Genomic DNA, 18,029 nt, shown 5'->3' on the forward strand with positions numbered 1-18,029 from the left:
TCAACATTTTGTATAAATCTTCACTGGAAAGGATGAAATTGTCAATGCAAGATTTGGAACCATGCAACCAAACCATTTATGATTTTTCCGGCGAAGGGCTCGCACCGACTGGCTCGATCAGGCTTCCAATTACAGCAGGAGCTACACCTGCGAACATGACATTACTCGCTACTTTCATAGTAGCTGATTGTCCCTCCGCATATAACGATGTGATTGGAAGGCCCATTCTCGTCGATCAACGGGAAGTGACCTCAGTATGGCATTTGGCCATGAAGTTTCCAACCGATGCAGGAATTGGATGCATATTGGGAAACCAGCGAGAAGCATGGGAATGTTATAACTCCTCGATCACAAAAGCAAAAAGAGGCAGATCGGGAGAAAAAGCCGAGAAAAGGTTGCTGGTGACAAATGAAATACAAGCCCAATCACATGAATAGGTCACCAAATAGGGTGTTGCCCAAAGTGAGGATAGGGATTTAGATCCTCACTTTGGGGATTTTGAAGAGAACATTGGACCTATGGAAGACCTCAAAGAGGCCCAATTAGAAGAAGCAGATTCGACCAGGGTTGTGAAAGTCGGTAAAAACTTAGAGACAACTACAAAAACAAACTGGTGGAATTTTTGGGAGAGCATCAGAAGGTGTTTGCCTGGTCGTATAAAGATATGGTTGGGATAGACCCAGTGATGATCAGCCATGTCTTAAATATAGACAAAAACTATCCACCTGTGCAACAAAAAAGAAGGCTGCTCAACAAAGACAGATCAAAGGCCCTAAAAGAATAAGTCAAGAAGCTAAAGGAAAATGGATTCATCATGGTAGCGTTTTATCCATCTTGGATCTTTAATCCCGTACTAGTTCCTAAGCTGAATGGCAAGTGGAGGATGTGCGTGGATTTCACAGACCTTAATAAAGCCTGCCCGAAGGATTGTTTCCCACTTCCAAGAATCGACCAGCTGGTCGACGCTACATCAGGGCATGAAATTTTATCGTTCATGGATGCATACTCAAGATACAATAAAATCAGTATGCACCCACCTGATGAGGATCACACTAGCTTTTGAGCAGACACAAGACTTTACTGTTACAAAGTAATGTCTTTTGGTTTGAAAAATGCAAGTGCGACTTACCAGCGACTGGTCAACCATATGTTCAAAGAGTTGATCGACGTTAACATGGAAGCATATATCGATGACATGCTGGTTAAGTCTAAGAAGGTTGAAGAACACATCGAGCACCTATAAGAATGCTTCAACATCTTAAACAAATTTCAGATGAAGCTGAACCCCCTCAAGTGTTCCTTCGGTGTTGGATCGAGAAATTTTTTGGGATTCATAGTAAACTCGCAAGGAATCGAAGCTAATCCTGAAAAATTCAGGCACTGATCGAGATGCAGTCTCCTGCCAAGATTAAAGATGTTCAAAGCCTAACTGGAAGGATTGCTGCCCTGAGTAGATTCATATCTAAGTCAACGGACAAGTGTGTTCCATTTTTTAATATACTCATGGGTAACAAGAAGTTTGAATGGACAGAAGAGTGCGAGCAAGCCTTTCAGGCGTTAAAATCCCACATGTCACAACCACCAATCTTGTCCACACCAGTCGAAAAAGAAACTTTGTTCATCTACTTGGCAATCATAGAGTATGCTGCGAGTGTTGTTCTGATCAGAGAGGAAGACAACATTCAGAAAGCACTATACTATGTAAGAAAGAGGCTAGTGGGGGCAGAATTACGATATCCACCCATAGAAAAGTTGGCATATTGCTTGATTCTGGCCCCTAGAAAACTACAACCCTACTTTCAAGCTCACCCCATTGTGGTATTCACCGGCCAGCCATTACGACAAGTCTTGCAAAAACCAGAAGCTGCTGGTCATTTATTAAAATGGGCAGTTGAAGTAGGGCAGTTTGAAATTTCTTATTCTCCACAAGGAACTGTGAAAAGAAAAGCTCTAGCAGATTTTGTCGCAGAATTCACCGAAATTCCAGTTAGCGAATCGATGGAGGAAACTGAAAGTCAACATCAAGCTCCTTCCTGGAAGTTGTTCGTAGACGGTTCTTACAACGAGCATAATACAGGAGCAGGTTTGATTTTAATCAGACCTGAAGGACATCGGTTCCACTATGCAATCAGATTCAACTTTACAGTGTCCAACAATGAAGCCGAGTACGAAGTTCTGCTCGCAGGATTAAGACTAGCTAAGGACATGGATATAAAGTCACTAGAAATATATAGCGATTCCCAGCTAGTAGTTAATCAAATTATGGGAGAGTATCAGGCTAGGGGTCTCAGGATGGTTGCTTATTTGAACAAAGCAAAGGAATTATTGGCATAATTTGAAAAGTATACTCTCCAACAAGTGCCTCGTGGTCAGAATTCAAATGTTGATGCCTTAGCCAAGTTAGCAAGTGCGAAAGATGCTGATGCCTTGAGCATAGTACCAGTTGAACATTTGTTGGCACCGAGCATTCAAATACAAGAATCCTCACTATTGATTCAAGATACAGACACGTGGATGTCGCCCATCATCGAATATCTCAAGCAGGGATTGCTGCCAGCCAAAAGAAATAAAGCGAGGACACTTCAAAGACAATCGAATCGATTTATTCTGGTCGATGGAATTTTGTATAGAAGAGGGTACTCAATGCCTTTGTTATGGTGTGTTTCTAAGGAGAAAGCCAAGGAACTGATGCAAGAGGTCCACGAAGGCTTTTTTGGAGATCACGCTGGGGGCAGAGTTGGTCAAAAAAGATTCTAAGACAAGGGTATTTCTGGCGTACCATGAATGAGGACTCTATGGATTTCATTCAAAAAATGTGACAAGTGCCAGAGATTCTCCAAGATACCGCGAGCAGCCCCAAATGAGCTCAAACATATGCAAATCCCATTGTCATTCGCAGTACGAGGAATTGATCTAATCGGGTCTTTACCTACAGAAAAAGGGAATGTCAAATATGCAATATTTGTTGTTGACTACTTTACAAAGTAGGCCAAAGCTGAGCCACTAGCAACAATAACGACCAAGAAAGTATTGGACTTTGTTGTCAAGAACATCGTATGTCGGTATGGGTTTCCAAGGAAAATTGTCTCAGATAATAGCACACAATTTGACAGTGATCTTTTTACTAACTTCTGCGAAAGGCATGGGATTATATAAAGTTTTTCATCAGTAGCTCATCCCTAGGAAAATCGACAAGTTGAGGTCGTCAACAAGACTCTGAAGGACACACTAACGAAAATACTCGAAGAAGCAAAATGGGCGTAGCCATAATAATTACCAAAAGTACTATGGTCGTATAGAACGTCCCACCGAACAACAACAGGCCATACGCCATTTTCCTTGGCCTACGAGTATGAAGCCATGTAGCCTGTTGAGCTAAATCCACCATCACATAGAAGGCCCACATACGATCAGAGCACTAACGGTCAATTATTGATAGAGTGTTTGGATTTGGTCTGCGAAAGGCGCGAGCAAGCTCAACTTCGAGCGACAGCTTACCAACAGAAGGTTGGTCGATATTTTAACTCTAAAGTACGTGAAAGAAAGTTTAACGTTGGGGATTTGGTACATAGAAGAGTTATCTCAACACTCACGACCAAGCTGCCGGAATGTTAGGACCAAACTGGGAAGGTCCGTATCAGATTGAAGAAATCCTTCAACCAGGTACATATCAACTTGCTCGCTTAAATGGAGATCTCATTCCTCGTTATTGGAATGGAGAACACCTGCGCAAGTATTATCAATAAACAATTCTTTTTAAATAATTGGCTTGTATTAATTTGACATTTTACAAGTTATGAACAAAGGCTAGTCAATTAATGGATTGGTCACTTATAAGTGTAAGATCAATTCTTGATCACTCGTACGTGCACGATTTTGTCCATTTTATTACGAGAAATAAAAGGAATTGTGCGCAGCCAGTTATTCTTATCAATTATTGTATTTATTACAAGTATTTGCTCATTACATGTGTTGTTTTGCTATATTATCGTTTTAATTATAAGTACACGAGTAGTAATGTAACGACCCAAATTTACTAATAAGGCTTAAGGGCCTTGATTAGTGTGCCAGGAGGGTATAACTGGATCATATGTGATTTAATAATTAAAAGCATGTTATATGATTATTTGAACATCTGTGATGCATGACTATGTGTATTAGTATGCATGTAGGCCCTGATTAGGTTCGAAGGGCATATTCGTAATTTTGGCCCGTTGAGGGCATAATTGTATATATCTGTGATAAATTGTTGAGACCACATTATTATGTGGATATATTTGTAATCTGCGACTCGAAGCGATCCTAGTGAGCGGTTTAGTGAAAAAGTCACAGCGGGGATTTATACCTGGCTCGGGGCGAGCCTGGGGGTATTTCTGGGAATTTAGGAAATATATTGGAGTCTATTTTGATATTGAGGAATATAATTGATGATTATTTAGGTGTCAGGAAGTGAGCGGTAAATGTTAGAGACATTCGAGGAATTAGCAGGAATTGGGTGTAATGACTAAAATGCCCTTAAGATGTTTAAAAGCTTAGTTTTAAGTGGGAGGGAAAATTGGTCATTTGAGTTAAAAGCAGGGATAAGTATTATTAAGCTTTATACCTTAGTGGAATATGTAGAAGGTTTCAGAAGTCTGAAGAAAAGAAAGAAAAGAAAGAAAGAAAAGGAAAGAAGGAAGAAGGAAATAGAGGTCTTCGCTCTCACGGTTTGGGATTCCCTCTTCAATTCTTGAGGTCTCTTGAAGCTAAAATTCAGAGGAGCTTTAGGATAATACTTTGCACTTGGGATCTTGATCTGGTTTGGGAGTTCAGCAGGGGTTACTCATCACTTGAGGTAAGGTTTTGAGGTTGATATTCAGTTCTTGGTTTTGGTATTGAATTGGTTTTCTAAGCTGAGTTTCTGTGGGAATTCTAGGGAATTAAACCTAAGGGTTTGAAGAGGTGAAGGCTAAGGAAGTGTAGAAGATAATGTAGGTTGAGCTCATCCATCAAAGGTAAGAAAACCTAGCTTTAAGTTCTGTGATTTCAGTTGATTTCTGTTGAGTTTTTGAGCTCTAAGTTCAGCCATGGTGAATTTTGTGTTTTGGGGTGCATGATATTGAATTTCTTATGGTTGGGTCATTTGGGGTGAGTTGGAGATGTTGGTAGGCTTGTTTTGATGTTTGGTTGAAGTTTGGAAGAGTTTTGGAAAGGTTTGGCTCGGGGAAAATCGAAGGAAGAAAATGCAGGGTTTGTTGTGCTATGACTAGCGCTGTAGCGCTAGCCTTTGGGCGCAACAACGCTAGGCTTTATGGTATAGGGAATTTTTGGCTCTGCTTGTAGCGCCCACTTTAGGGTTCTGTAGCGCTACCCTGTTCCCATAAAGGGATTTTTGGGTTATTTCTTAGGGTTTTTGCTCGAGGGGCTCGGGGTTTGATTCCACCACCTTGTTTGGTGGAATTAGGGCTTCTCGAGGGCTCGGGATTGGTCCCAAGGATAGGTTTTGGAATTGAAGTTTGGAGTTGGTTATAACTTGTGACCGTGACTAGGTGTACGCTAGGGCTCAGATGGGATCGTGTTTGGGGGTTGAATTGAACACAGCTATCGGAATCTAAAGGTAAGAAAACTACACCCAGTTATGTGTTTGTGATGGGACTAAGAGCTCCCTATATCTGATGATGTTATAGATGGTATTATTCCATGGGACATGTGTTAAAAGACCTAAGAGTGCTGTAAATAATACTTGCGCACAAGACACGGCTCGGCCACTGGTAGCTGAGGACAGCTTAATATTCACTGAGCTCGGTTTAAGCGGGCCGGAGTCAGTGGGATAAATAAAGGGTGCGGCCTAAGGGCGTTGACCCTGGTTATCATATGTGAATTGTTTATTAATATGAAATGGTGTACTTGGTGTGATGAATACTTGAATAACGTGAATACTTGGGTTGTTGAGTATATGAATATACTGTATGAGTTATCTGGTTGTTCTGTTAGATAGCTATACTCTGCTATTGTGTTTTCTTGCTGGACCTTGGCTCACGGGTGCTACGTGGTGCAGGTAAAGGAAAAGGCAAGATGGACCAGTCCTGAGATGGAGAGCTTTGGGGCTGAATGTACATAGTCAGCCGATCGGCCACCACGGTCGAGGAGTGGTACAGGACGAAAGAAGCCTAATTGTCTGTTTTGCCTTAGAGTGGCTAGTAACTGTATTTTTAATCCTGAAACTACGTAAACTATCTTTTAAATTTACTACTTTTGGGATTCCATGTAAAGAAAATGTTTGATTATAAGAAATGAAACTTTTGAGACCAAAATCTTTTAACCCTAGTTCAATCGTAGTTTCAGTAACACGTTTCTAACTAAATGACTTGATTAGCAAGTCTTGCACCTTTATAAACACACAATGTAACAGTCTTGGCTATCCAGAGCGTCACAAGTAATGTTCGAACAAGACTTGGTCATGGCAAGTGACCGAGAACCTTAAGCTCCTCGATCACTTGAGGGACATATAATATACTAAGCAAGCAAAGCATATCAACATGCATATGCAAACACACGAACAAAATAAGGGAAAGCATACTACGACACTTAGAGTATTTTTCAAAAATTTTGGTTTAATTTTGTAAAATCAAAACAAAGTGTTATGCTAAGTTCGGTCATACAAACAGATGTTGTAATAATACCAAATATTATAATATCATAACGAAATGTTTTTACACTGCGAGCAATTGCTGCTCGGATGTAATTAATAATGAAAAGAAAAGTTGCCTTAAGTAGCAAAATTGTCTCAACATTACAAATAAAAAAATAATAATTATAAATCATTGTGCAGCTGGAGGAGGGTCTTGCTGAGGGTGATGGTCGATTGTTGTCCCCGCATCTTCTTCGGCTTCGTCGACGCCTGTCGCTAAGGAAATCTTAGGAGATTCCTGAGCTTTCTTTTCCTCTTCCAAGCGAGCAGCGGAATTACCACCTCTAGTTAAGACACCATTTAATTCACAAAGATCACTATGGATTAAATCTAGTAAATTATATGATCTTTCTACACTAGGAAATGGTTTCTTAATCATTTTCGCCTTAACACATGTTTCACATTTACCATAGTTTTTAATATTGCATGCAATCATACCACATTTTACTACTCTTTTCATGGTTGAAAAACCTATATGCGATAGTCTAAGAAGCCACAAAAATAAAGAATCATACTCAACAATATAGGCGGAATTAGCATTTTTATTGATAACATTGAAAGTTACATCATTGGTGCACAATTTAACCATAACCTCACAAAAGTACCCCTTTCCCAAAAATACATTTGATTTGGTAAGTATAAGTTTACCGGACTCAAAAATGGCTTTAATGCCGGGCTTGCCAAGAAAATCACCACTTACCAAGTTTCTACTCATTTCGGGAACATAAAGTACATTCACTAATGTAACTTTCTTGCCGGAGGTGAAAAAGACTTCAATGGTACCTTTGCCAAGTACCTTGGATTTGCCCTCATTGCCCATTTGAATCTCATGGTTGCCTTTTGACTCTTCAAAGGTCTTGAACAATGATTTGTCATAGGTGACATGGACGGTGGCACATGTATCATACCACCATCCTTTCACCTTGCCTTGGACCACATTCACCTCACTAAGGGTAGCAACTATGTTTTCCTCTTGAGTTGCATTCACCTTAGGTCCGTGTTGGTCTTTTCTATGCCTACACTCTCTAGCATAGTGACCATTTTTCCCACACACAAAGCAATGACCTTTCTCGCCCTTAAACTTTGGATCCAAAGGTTTCTCATTACCCTTTTTCCCTTTGTTTTTGGAATGTTTTGGTTGTGACACCGCATTTGCTTTGGAAGTCTCTCCATTAGACCCCTCCACAAGTTTATCTCTACATATTGATTCCTCTTCGATTCGAATATGCTTTTGGATCTCCTCCAAAGAATAATCCTCATTTTTATGAAGGATTCTTTTCCTATAGCTCTTCCAAGTTGGTGGTAATTTAGCCACTATAGCACCAACTTGAAAGGCCTCGGGAAGCTCAATCTTTAAAACTTTCAGTTTGTTAACAATTATTTGCAATTCATGAATTTGAGGAAGAATAGGTTTATCACCAAAAAATTTGAAATTGAAGTATTGAGATATCAAATACTTTTTGGTACCTTCCTCTTCCGCCTTAAACTTTTTCTCAAGTGCATCCCATATCTCCTTGGCCGATTTGGTCTCAGTGTAGAGGTCATAGAGCCTATCGGAAAGGGCGTTGAGGATATGACCCCTACAAAGGAGATTGCCCTCCTCCCTCTTCCTTCTTTTCTCCACCTCCTCGGGAGTGTCCTTGTCGGATGGCATTGAGAGAGGTTCTAGAGTGGATTCTAGAATGTAGGCAATTTTGAGAGTGGTCAAAAGGAATCTCACCTTGTCTTGCCACCTAGTGAAATTGGATCCATCAAACCTATCCAACCTCACTAAGTCTTGATTCATGATTTTGATGGTCTCACCTTCCATTCAAACAAACAAAGGGATAAGCTTTTGAATGTTAGGAAAAAATGTATTTGCCTCAATGGAAATGGTTAAAAATTACAACTCTATGCAATATATTACAAATAAATAATGATTGATTAAAAGGAGTTACAACTCTATAACTAAAAATTACAAATAAACAAAGAAAATGAAGAAGATGATGAAGAAGAAGAGAATGGTGAGAATACAACTCTAAGCAAAAGATTACAAGTAAAATAAAGGCGTTGAAACAAAAGAAAAGATTACAACTCTTAAACAAAATATACAAGTAAAAAGAACAAAAGAATAAGAAGAAAACAATACAATAAAATGGAGAACAGAAATACAAGAAAACGCTCACTTACACAACCTAAGTGAAGAGGGTTGGGGATCACCAACTTGAACAAGGTTTAAAACCTTTGTCCAAAAGCTTATTTTCCCCTAACTCAAGCACTAAGGGATCTCTCTCAGATATTGGAAAAGCTTTATGGAATTATCAAGCCTCAAGGTGTTTCTAGCCAAGTGCTCTAATGGATAGAAATGTTGTGTCTTTCAAGTGAGCTATAGGCTCCTATTTTTAGAGTTTAGAGACACCCTTTGAATTTCAAATTCCACCAATCCCCATGGTTGTTACCAATGTTTAATTGGATTAATATAGAATTAAAAATGAGATTTGGGTTTTTTGAGCTGTTCAACCAAGATTGAAAAAACAAAAAAATTGGTCAGTTTTTGGCCTGTGGCCGCGACCACCAACATTCATTGGTCGCGGCCACCGACCAATTTCAGCACTTAAAAATGTGCTGTTTTTCCAAATGGTTCCAAACTCTCCCAAATGATTTTGTAACTCCCAAAACACATTATTGGGGTTAAAATCATATCTCTAACAGCCATTTCACATATGGCTTTATGAAATTCATCTCAATATTGTGTAACAACAAATTTACACAATAAAGGGTAATATTTGGAAGTTACAAATTTGTAACACCAAATATGTTACATTATTTGGATATATCTCATATATCTAAATATTGTAACTCTCTATTATATGTTACAATATGTGACACTCTTTGTCACATTTATTCAATCTAAAACATTATATTATAATATAATATAATATAATATTACATTATATTATATTATAAAATAATATAACAAGTACTTCCCTACATTGGACTTGTGGGTGACATCGCTCAGAAATGTCCGAGCAGATTCTTGGTGGTAGAAATGGAAAAACCATGTGTTGTTTTGGTTGGGGTTGGACTTGAGATCGAACAGATAGTTGATCTCATGTGGTGTAGGCACGGGCCATTTTTTGTGGTTATAAAGGACATAGAGTGTTGATAGTACTCTATATCCTTTGGGTGTTATCTGAAAGGGGGCAACCTCGAAATAATTGGCCACCCCTTGGAAAAATTCGTGCAAGGGCAAGATTGCCCCTGCCTCGATGTGAAGCCTCGACCAGGCTCTGAATGCACCTCTAGGCACGTTTTCCCTTTGGTCGTGTGTAGGTTTGTGTAAAGTAACTCCAGGAAGCCCATACTTCTTGGAATACTTAGCCACCGTCCTGGTCGATATGACACTAGGAGGGGCAATGTACTAGTTTATTTCTGCTCGGGAGCCATCACGAGGACGGGCTTTTGGCTGAATGTCTGATGGAGAGAAATTTAGAGGTTGAGGGTCATTTGACGGACCCTCAGTATTGGTTGCTGGTTGGTTAGAAGGAGAATTTGTGGTTTTCTTTTTCTTGTGATTTGTGTATTTGACACGACCCATGTGTGCCTGACTAACTGAAGGATTGGTCGTGGGATTTTGATGTGAAAATGAAGGCTCAGGGAAGGGAAAGGAAGACTGTTCTTGATCCTCGAACAGCAACACGAGAAGATCATTGTCTTTTGGTCTCTCACCTCCCCAGGGATCATGCATGAATATCTGAGAAGAGTAAAGGGGAAGTGAGAATCTACGACCAATAGGTTGAAGAAGAGAAATATAGGGATAACGTTGCTCGTGTATAAAAGTTAAGCTTTTATACGACCAGCAGCATCCTAATATAAACATTACAAACATACGAGCAGTTTGAAAAAACAGATCAAAAAGCGAATGTAAAAAGTTTTTTCAAGAAAGCTTTTTTACTCCGAATACAGGCGAGAAAAACCCAGTTTTTTCTAAAACAATAAAATCAAATTTTCACTTCGATTTTGGACCCTAAATCAGTACTCCTATGTTCCACATTAATTTCTAAACATCGTCTAGTGTTTTATACTACCTAAAATCCCTATTCTAGAATGTTTCTATACGTCTTTGTATGTGCCTGATTACCCAAGAAGCTTTTTATCAAGAACAATGGAGACACAATCAGAAAAACTCATGAAGTTTATTCTAGAGTGCATAAAAGAGAAGGTGAGTTCGAAACTTACTTGGATTATGGTTTGCAGAGGAATCACGAGGATTGTTGCTCGAAGCAAAGTTGAAGGCGTCTCGAATCACAGAGGTTTTCTGGGCTTTTTTCTTGAGAATCTTTTCTGAGTTCTTGAAGAGAGAGAAAGCTTCGGTAAAAAGTGAAAACTAGAAAGGTGGTATATTTATACTAATCGTGGTGTAGTTGAAAAGGTAATGATGGGAGTGGGATTTCGATGTATGGGAAATCACAATAACCGTCGAAATATTTTTGGGAAACTGTAAAAGTCATGATTGCTTACTTTTTCAAAAAGAGGCTGACAGATGTGACAGGTCAGATGAATAGCTGGTCGAGTAAGTTTATTAAATGCTGGTTGCAGTAAAATAAACTTGGGGGCAAATGTTTACCCAAAAAATATTCACTTGATGACGTGTCAAGATTAGTACGCACGTGAGATGCGCGTGGCAATTTAAGTAGTTATGTTCTGATCGACCATCGACCAGATGAGAATTCACACGGCAAATGGGATATTTCATAGGCGACCAGGGCTGGTCTCAGTATGCTAGCTATTTTTTAGAGATATTTGATCCTGTATTTATGTAAAAAGTGTAATTTCCATTATTATTCAGATATGTTTGTATTAAATGTAATCAAGGCCATTGGCCCCTAAGGAGATCCTTGAGCCTATAAATAATACTCAAAGGGTTCATGAGTAGGATCTTTAGGGTCTGGGAGAGAAAATCATTATTCTTACACAATTCTTTGTATATATTATTGAGCTTGTGAAACTTGGTAAACCCTTGTTTTACCGATCGCAGGTTTTCATTACATTAATAAGATCACTAAGTGGACGTAGGTCATTACCATCACTTGGGGCCAAACCACTATAAATCCTTGTGTCATTTATCTTCTTAACTTGAATTCATCTAATTTCTGTCGTTTTATTTTACTCCGTGTCGTTGACCAAATCGAGGGTCAACAAGGCAATACACACAAATTTTGATAAAAATTTTCTAAATCAAAATTAAAATAAAAAAATCAAGTTACTAGTTTGAACAGTTTTCATGGTAACATGTCTTATGTTGCTATAAAAGGTGATTAGAAAAGTTTTAAATGAATAAAAAGATGATACACAAATATTTATTTTTTAAATTATATTTTTTAGTATTTACGTTTTAATTTTAGATTTTAAGTTGAGAATCAAAATGATACATTTAAAAAAACTTTAACATAAATTATAGAATGTTATTATTTAGGTCAAAAGCCTATGAACAACACCCCTCGATATATAATCAACGGTCGGATTATCACACGTGATGTTCTCAGATCAACAATCATACTTATAAAGAGTGTTCTTGTTGACTTTTGTGATAAAAAAAGGCTTCGATCGCCGTCGATCTCACCATGATGTAGTAGTTTATGGTAGTCTTGGTTGATTATGGGGTATTTCGAACACAATCAACGGTCAGATTGCCACATGCAATATTCCAATATTAACAATCACACTTATAAAGAGTGTTCCAGTTGACTTTAGTGATCAAAAGTCTTTGATTGATGTTAATTGACGTTGATCCCATCCCGAGGTTGTTTTTTTATGGCAATCTTGGCTAATTATTTTGTGGTATTTCATACCTAATTAATTATCAGATAGCCCCAGCGGTGTTCTAAGTTCAGTGGTCAAAAGGCTTCGATCGTTGTTGACTGGCGATGATCACACCCTGATGTAGTATTTTTGAAAACTATAACTAATTATGATGTATTTCAGACCTAATTAATGATTAGATTACCAACTACTATGAAAATAAGTCATCACCACAACTTCATTATGCTACTAACAAACAAATCAACTAGTTCTATACTTGTGACAAGGAGTATGTTTGTAGAAAAATATATCGATCACAAAAATCTACAACTAACTAATATAAAACATTCAATACTAATTAATCTTATTCTTAAATATATTATAAAAAATAATTAATGTTAAACATTCAACCATCTAATGAAACTTATTGTGAAATATACTAACAAAAATAATTAATGCTAAAAGTTATACCATCTGTTTTAAAAAATATAAATCTAATTGATCTTTTGTCAAATACATTAGCAAAATTGATTAACACTAAATATTCTACTTTTTCTTTAAAATAAAACATTTTTATTAATCCTATTGTCAAATAAACATTCTATCATCTATAGAAGATTTTTTTTTAAATCTAATTAATCTTATTGTCAAATATATTATAAAAATTAATCAATACTAAACATTTGACAATTTATAAATTTTTTCGTAAAAAAAAAAATCTAATTAACCTTATTATCAAATATATTGACTAAATTAATTAAATGTTAAAGATTCTACCAACTATAATTTTTTTAAAAAAAGATCTATTTAATTTTATTGTCAAATACAAATAAATTGGATAAATTAATTAGTGTTAAATATTTTATGATTTATAATTCTTTTTTAAAAAATATCTAATTATTATTGTCAAATATATTATAAAATTAATTAATGCTAAAAATTCTTTAGTCTATAAAAGTATTTTTTTTTAAATATAATTAATCTTATTGTCAAATACATTATCAAAAATAATTAATACTAAATATTCTACCATACATTAGTATTTTTTTTTAAATACCACTTAAAAAAATTAGAATACATATATTCTCAAATCATGTATATAATATCAAACTTAATTAATGTGAATTCAATCACCTCAAAAGACCAAAACTAGTGTTGCTAGAATTAAATTGGAAAATTTACCTGCAAAACAACCAAAATACATACAATTATTTTTACTTGATATTTAATTTGGATTATGTAAAATATACATTTAATTACACCTTTACTCATATATCATTACTTAACTAATTTTGTAAATAAGATCAAATTTCTACTTATATTGTCCTTAATGCTGTGTATAAAAAGTAGGCCCCACCTTTGAGGGATTTATTACTATGAGATATGGAATAATTGGCTAAATTTAATAACTAAATCCTAATTTAAACTTTACTTCTTCTTTCTATTTCTTCCTCATTTTCCTCTTCTTCTTCTTCTTTTGCGTATCGAATGACAATTGCGAGGGTCGAGGGCTGGGGACATCGTGGGCCTCCACGAATATCGTAGAGCTAGGCAAACACAAGCGCTAGCTTTAGGGATGCACATTTTCCACATAGGGACGGGGTCCTGCAGGGACCAGCCCCTAATGGAGCGGGGAATCCCCGTCTAAATGAGGAATGGGGCGGGGATAGAGATAACTTTCAATCCCTGAATATTAAATGTGGCGGGGATGGTGATAGCACTCCCCGTCCCGACGGGGCCCCGTTTAAATTTTTATATATTTTTTTAATATTTTATATGTATTTTACATCTTTCTCTATATGTTTTTCAAGTATAGTAGTAACTTTTTTAATATTTTAAATTTTATTTTGGATAAAATTTAATATTTTAAATAATAAATATTGTAAAATATTTTAATTTATATATAATTTACGATTTTTATTTAAAATTTATTTTTTAAATAAATGAATTTTCTATAAGATTTCCTACTCAATAGGAGATTCTCCACCCCGTCCCCGACGGGGAATAAGCAGGGATGTGGCGGGGACGGGGACAGACGAGCACTCCCGCCAATTCCGTGTCCCGTATGCATCACTAGCTAGCTTGCGTGGTTATGTGCATACTCATCGTGGGTGGCAGAGAAACTGAGCGACAAAAGCTTCGCAAATGGAGGACCTCGATGGACACGAACGATTTTGAGCGGTTGTAGTTGACAGACACGGACGAATTTGGGTTGTGGTTATTTTGTCTAAGTTCATTTAGATTTTTATTTTGGTTTTAGAGTTTGGACTCGGGTTTGAATTTAGATAATTTACATGGGTCTTATTGGCAGCCAATGCAGAACAAATTTTATAATTTTTAAAACTTAAAATCTGTGGGACCCATAAGTGATTCATGGGATATTTTGTAAACCAAAATCCAAATCACTGTTTGAATTTTATGTAGTAAAATGGAAAACTTGATAATCTCTATTTGTTATTTAATTTACAATTAATTTATATATTTTTCAAAACTGAATTTTTTTTTAATTTAATTTTCTATTTTAAATAATTTTCTTACATTTAAAAAAGTGTTGAAAAACTTATTTTAAAAATTTTACACCATGAACCAAGTGTTTGCTGGCACGTGACCTTAGAATTTATGGTTGGTAGTTTAACCATTAAAAAAATATTCTAATTTTCAAGTGTTTAGTTTTTTAAATTGTTTTTTTATTATACATGCATAGAATCTCATCAATTCATAAGCGGTAATAATTCTCTTAAATAAATGGTCAGCTTTAATCAATTCGCACAGTGCTGCACTTTGTATCCACTAATATATTAGATATCGGATCCGCATTATTAATATATATTAAACAAATTAAATCAACAACAAACATAAAATTCAAACTTTTAATTATCAACTAATTAAACAGCCACACAAAATTAGTACATGAAATTATTACACAAATTGACGTCAAATTTTGATGTCTCAAATTGGAAAATTAATTCAACACGACCATATAACATTAATTATATATATAGAACTAATTAACTTAGCTTTCAATTGAACTAGTTGAAGTTGAAGTTGAAGGTGAAGGGTACCCAATACCGTGGCGGCTATTAGGGAACAACATAAAGACACCACCGGAAATGACACCGATCACCGGCGGCAACACCTGAAGAAGAATCTTCTGCTCCGACAAGAACTGAGGATAGAAACACCTCACGGTGTTGGAGTCCAAGAGCGACAGCCCTGCGAAAACGGTCACCGAAAAGAAAGCGTGGACGAAATCCCCGAACCTGAGCTTGTACTTGGACAAGTCGACGGAGCCGGAGTCCGTGGCGGTGGTAGGCCAGATTCCGGTGGCGGTGATGACGCCGTAGTGGATGTTACCGTCGGAATCGACGTAACTGTCAGTGAAACAAGCGAAGCAACAAGAGAAGGCGCAAAGGACGACGAGGACGGCGTCGAGAGACTTGTTAACGGCGGAGCAAGAGCCGTTGTTGGTGAGTACCGGGTTGAGGAACTGGAATAGGAAGACTGTTCCGGTGGGGAGGAGCTTTATGAGGTTTCCTACTCCGCTGAACGTTTTGTTCTTCACGTTCGTGGTCAACGACGTCGTTTCGGTACCCATTATTATTATTTGAATAAATTTCAAACTAACTATATATATATATATATAGGTGTTATAATTTGAAACTAACTATATATATACACACACACGTACGTTTTGGAAGTGTTTTTCTTTGCTATGTATATATATTATAAAGTTCTGGATATTCATGGTGCATATATATAGGAAAAGAGAGAGAGAGAGAGAGAAGGGTTTCGCTTGTACGTAAAATGATGGTGACGAGGTTGGGGTTTGCTTTTGCTTTTTGATTTAGCTAAAGATGTTGGGATGGGCGGCCTTAGTTTATAATCAAAGCTTTTGAAGTATTATTTTGCAATATTAAAGCGAATACATACTATATACATACACCAAAATATTATAGCAATATTAATTCAATTTTAAAGTTTAATTAGAAGGAGATAATGTTAGTCTGCCTTTTCTTGTTTATCATGTCTTACCAATTAAAGATAATATATTATGATACATTTCTTTGTGTTATTAATAAGTATGCTGTAACAATAGTATCTCAGTTAGTTAAATAGTTATAATTTAATACTTAATATATATAGTCTTTTATAGGATAATTAATATGATATATATTCTCTAATTTGGGGGAAATTTGGATCAGATCTGGGAAAAAACAACATCAGGATTTTAAATTTAATTGCATTATTTGGATTGTTGCCGAAAAAATAGAAACAGATCAAATGAGAAAATTTTACCGAATAAAGTACGTAAAGATTAGAAATTAATACATAAAATAACGTCATATTTTTAAAAGGAGAAGGTACGTACTATAATAATAAGAACGTATTTTCATTTACCGAATACGTATTTTGAAATTAATTCAGGATATGATCCAAACAAATCGTTATATATATATATTTATAATTTATATATGTGAATATTAATATATCATCACCATCACATGTGTACGTATATATATTTATAAATAGTATAGTTTCACATTTTTGTCTCTTCGGATTAGTTGATGGCATTGGGTCTAATCTCATTTCAGCCTCAATTGGCTGAAACGTATGGGAGACATCCGGCCTATTATAAATTTATAATTTGACTTAAAATTAAAATTATGGCACAGATACCTATTTATTATATATACTGTGTGTATATATATATATAGCCACTATCACAATTTATAATTTAATCTGGATCGATGCGTGCATGCCTAAAATAAGATAAGCTAAGCTTGATGACAAGTAGACATATATGTATATATGTACATTACATATATGTTTTTTCTGACTTCATATATTTTGATTTGTCTCTAAAATAGTATTATGTGTGTATTGATATAACTGGGTCGAAACAGATAACCCATATATATATATATATATATATATATATATTATGCTTTTTAATTTGGAAGGCAATGCTTAATAATAAATTAACCAACAAGTATATATATCCTATTCTTTACTAAGAGTCAATATACCCTTTTCTACCTAAAATTCGTCTAATCTTTTTTGGTATTTCCATTGTTATCCTTTATTTTTTTTCTTTCATATTTCTTGCTTTTACTTTTATGTATATATTTGTTAATTTTTCTTGTCCTATATAATACATTAATTATATACAACAATAAATCTTATACATTAATTTTGATGTTTTTTTTAATTAAGTTTACTATTTGATTTTTATGTATATTTTTTATATGGGATTTTGTATATAATAATCTAAGATTATTTATATAACAAAAAAATAGTTATAAATATAAACAAAAATATTTTCTTAATTGCTAGATCTTTATACTGTTTCTAATATATCTCTTCTATATAAAAAAAAATTGGTACATAATCAAAATTCTTGATTTTAACAGTTTTTTTTTTTGTTAACTTTAACGGAATATTTTTATGTTTAACAGAATATTCTTATATTTAATGTTAGATTGTAAACATGATTTAAACTTAAATAAAATTAAATAAATAAATAATTAAACGAATTAAAATATGATATTTTTTAGATTTTTTACAATGATAATTATTT

At 35.5% G+C, this 18,029-nt stretch overlaps 1 protein-coding gene across 1 annotated transcript; it reads right to left on the minus strand.

The window, feature by feature from the left end:
- Positions 1-15,294: 15,294 nt before the first annotated feature.
- Positions 15,295-16,275, minus strand: LOC133816665 (protein DMP2). Its single transcript, XM_062249034.1, has one exon. It carries the CDS (start codon positions 16,044-16,046, stop codon positions 15,465-15,467), a length of 582 nt encoding a protein of 193 aa, XP_062105018.1. The 5' UTR covers positions 16,047-16,275; the 3' UTR covers positions 15,295-15,464.
- Positions 16,276-18,029: the final 1,754 nt, after the last annotated feature.

Source organism: Humulus lupulus, chromosome 2 (assembly GCF_963169125.1).
Source record: "Humulus lupulus chromosome 2, drHumLupu1.1, whole genome shotgun sequence".
Classification (NCBI taxonomy): Eukaryota; Viridiplantae; Streptophyta; class Magnoliopsida; order Rosales; family Cannabaceae; genus Humulus; species Humulus lupulus.

Bases quoted from the DNA above. Each gene is read 5' to 3' on its own strand.
- LOC133816665 (XM_062249034.1), bottom strand. From the start codon at position 16,046: ATGGGTACCGAAACGACGTCGTTGACCACGAACGTGAAGAACAAAACG.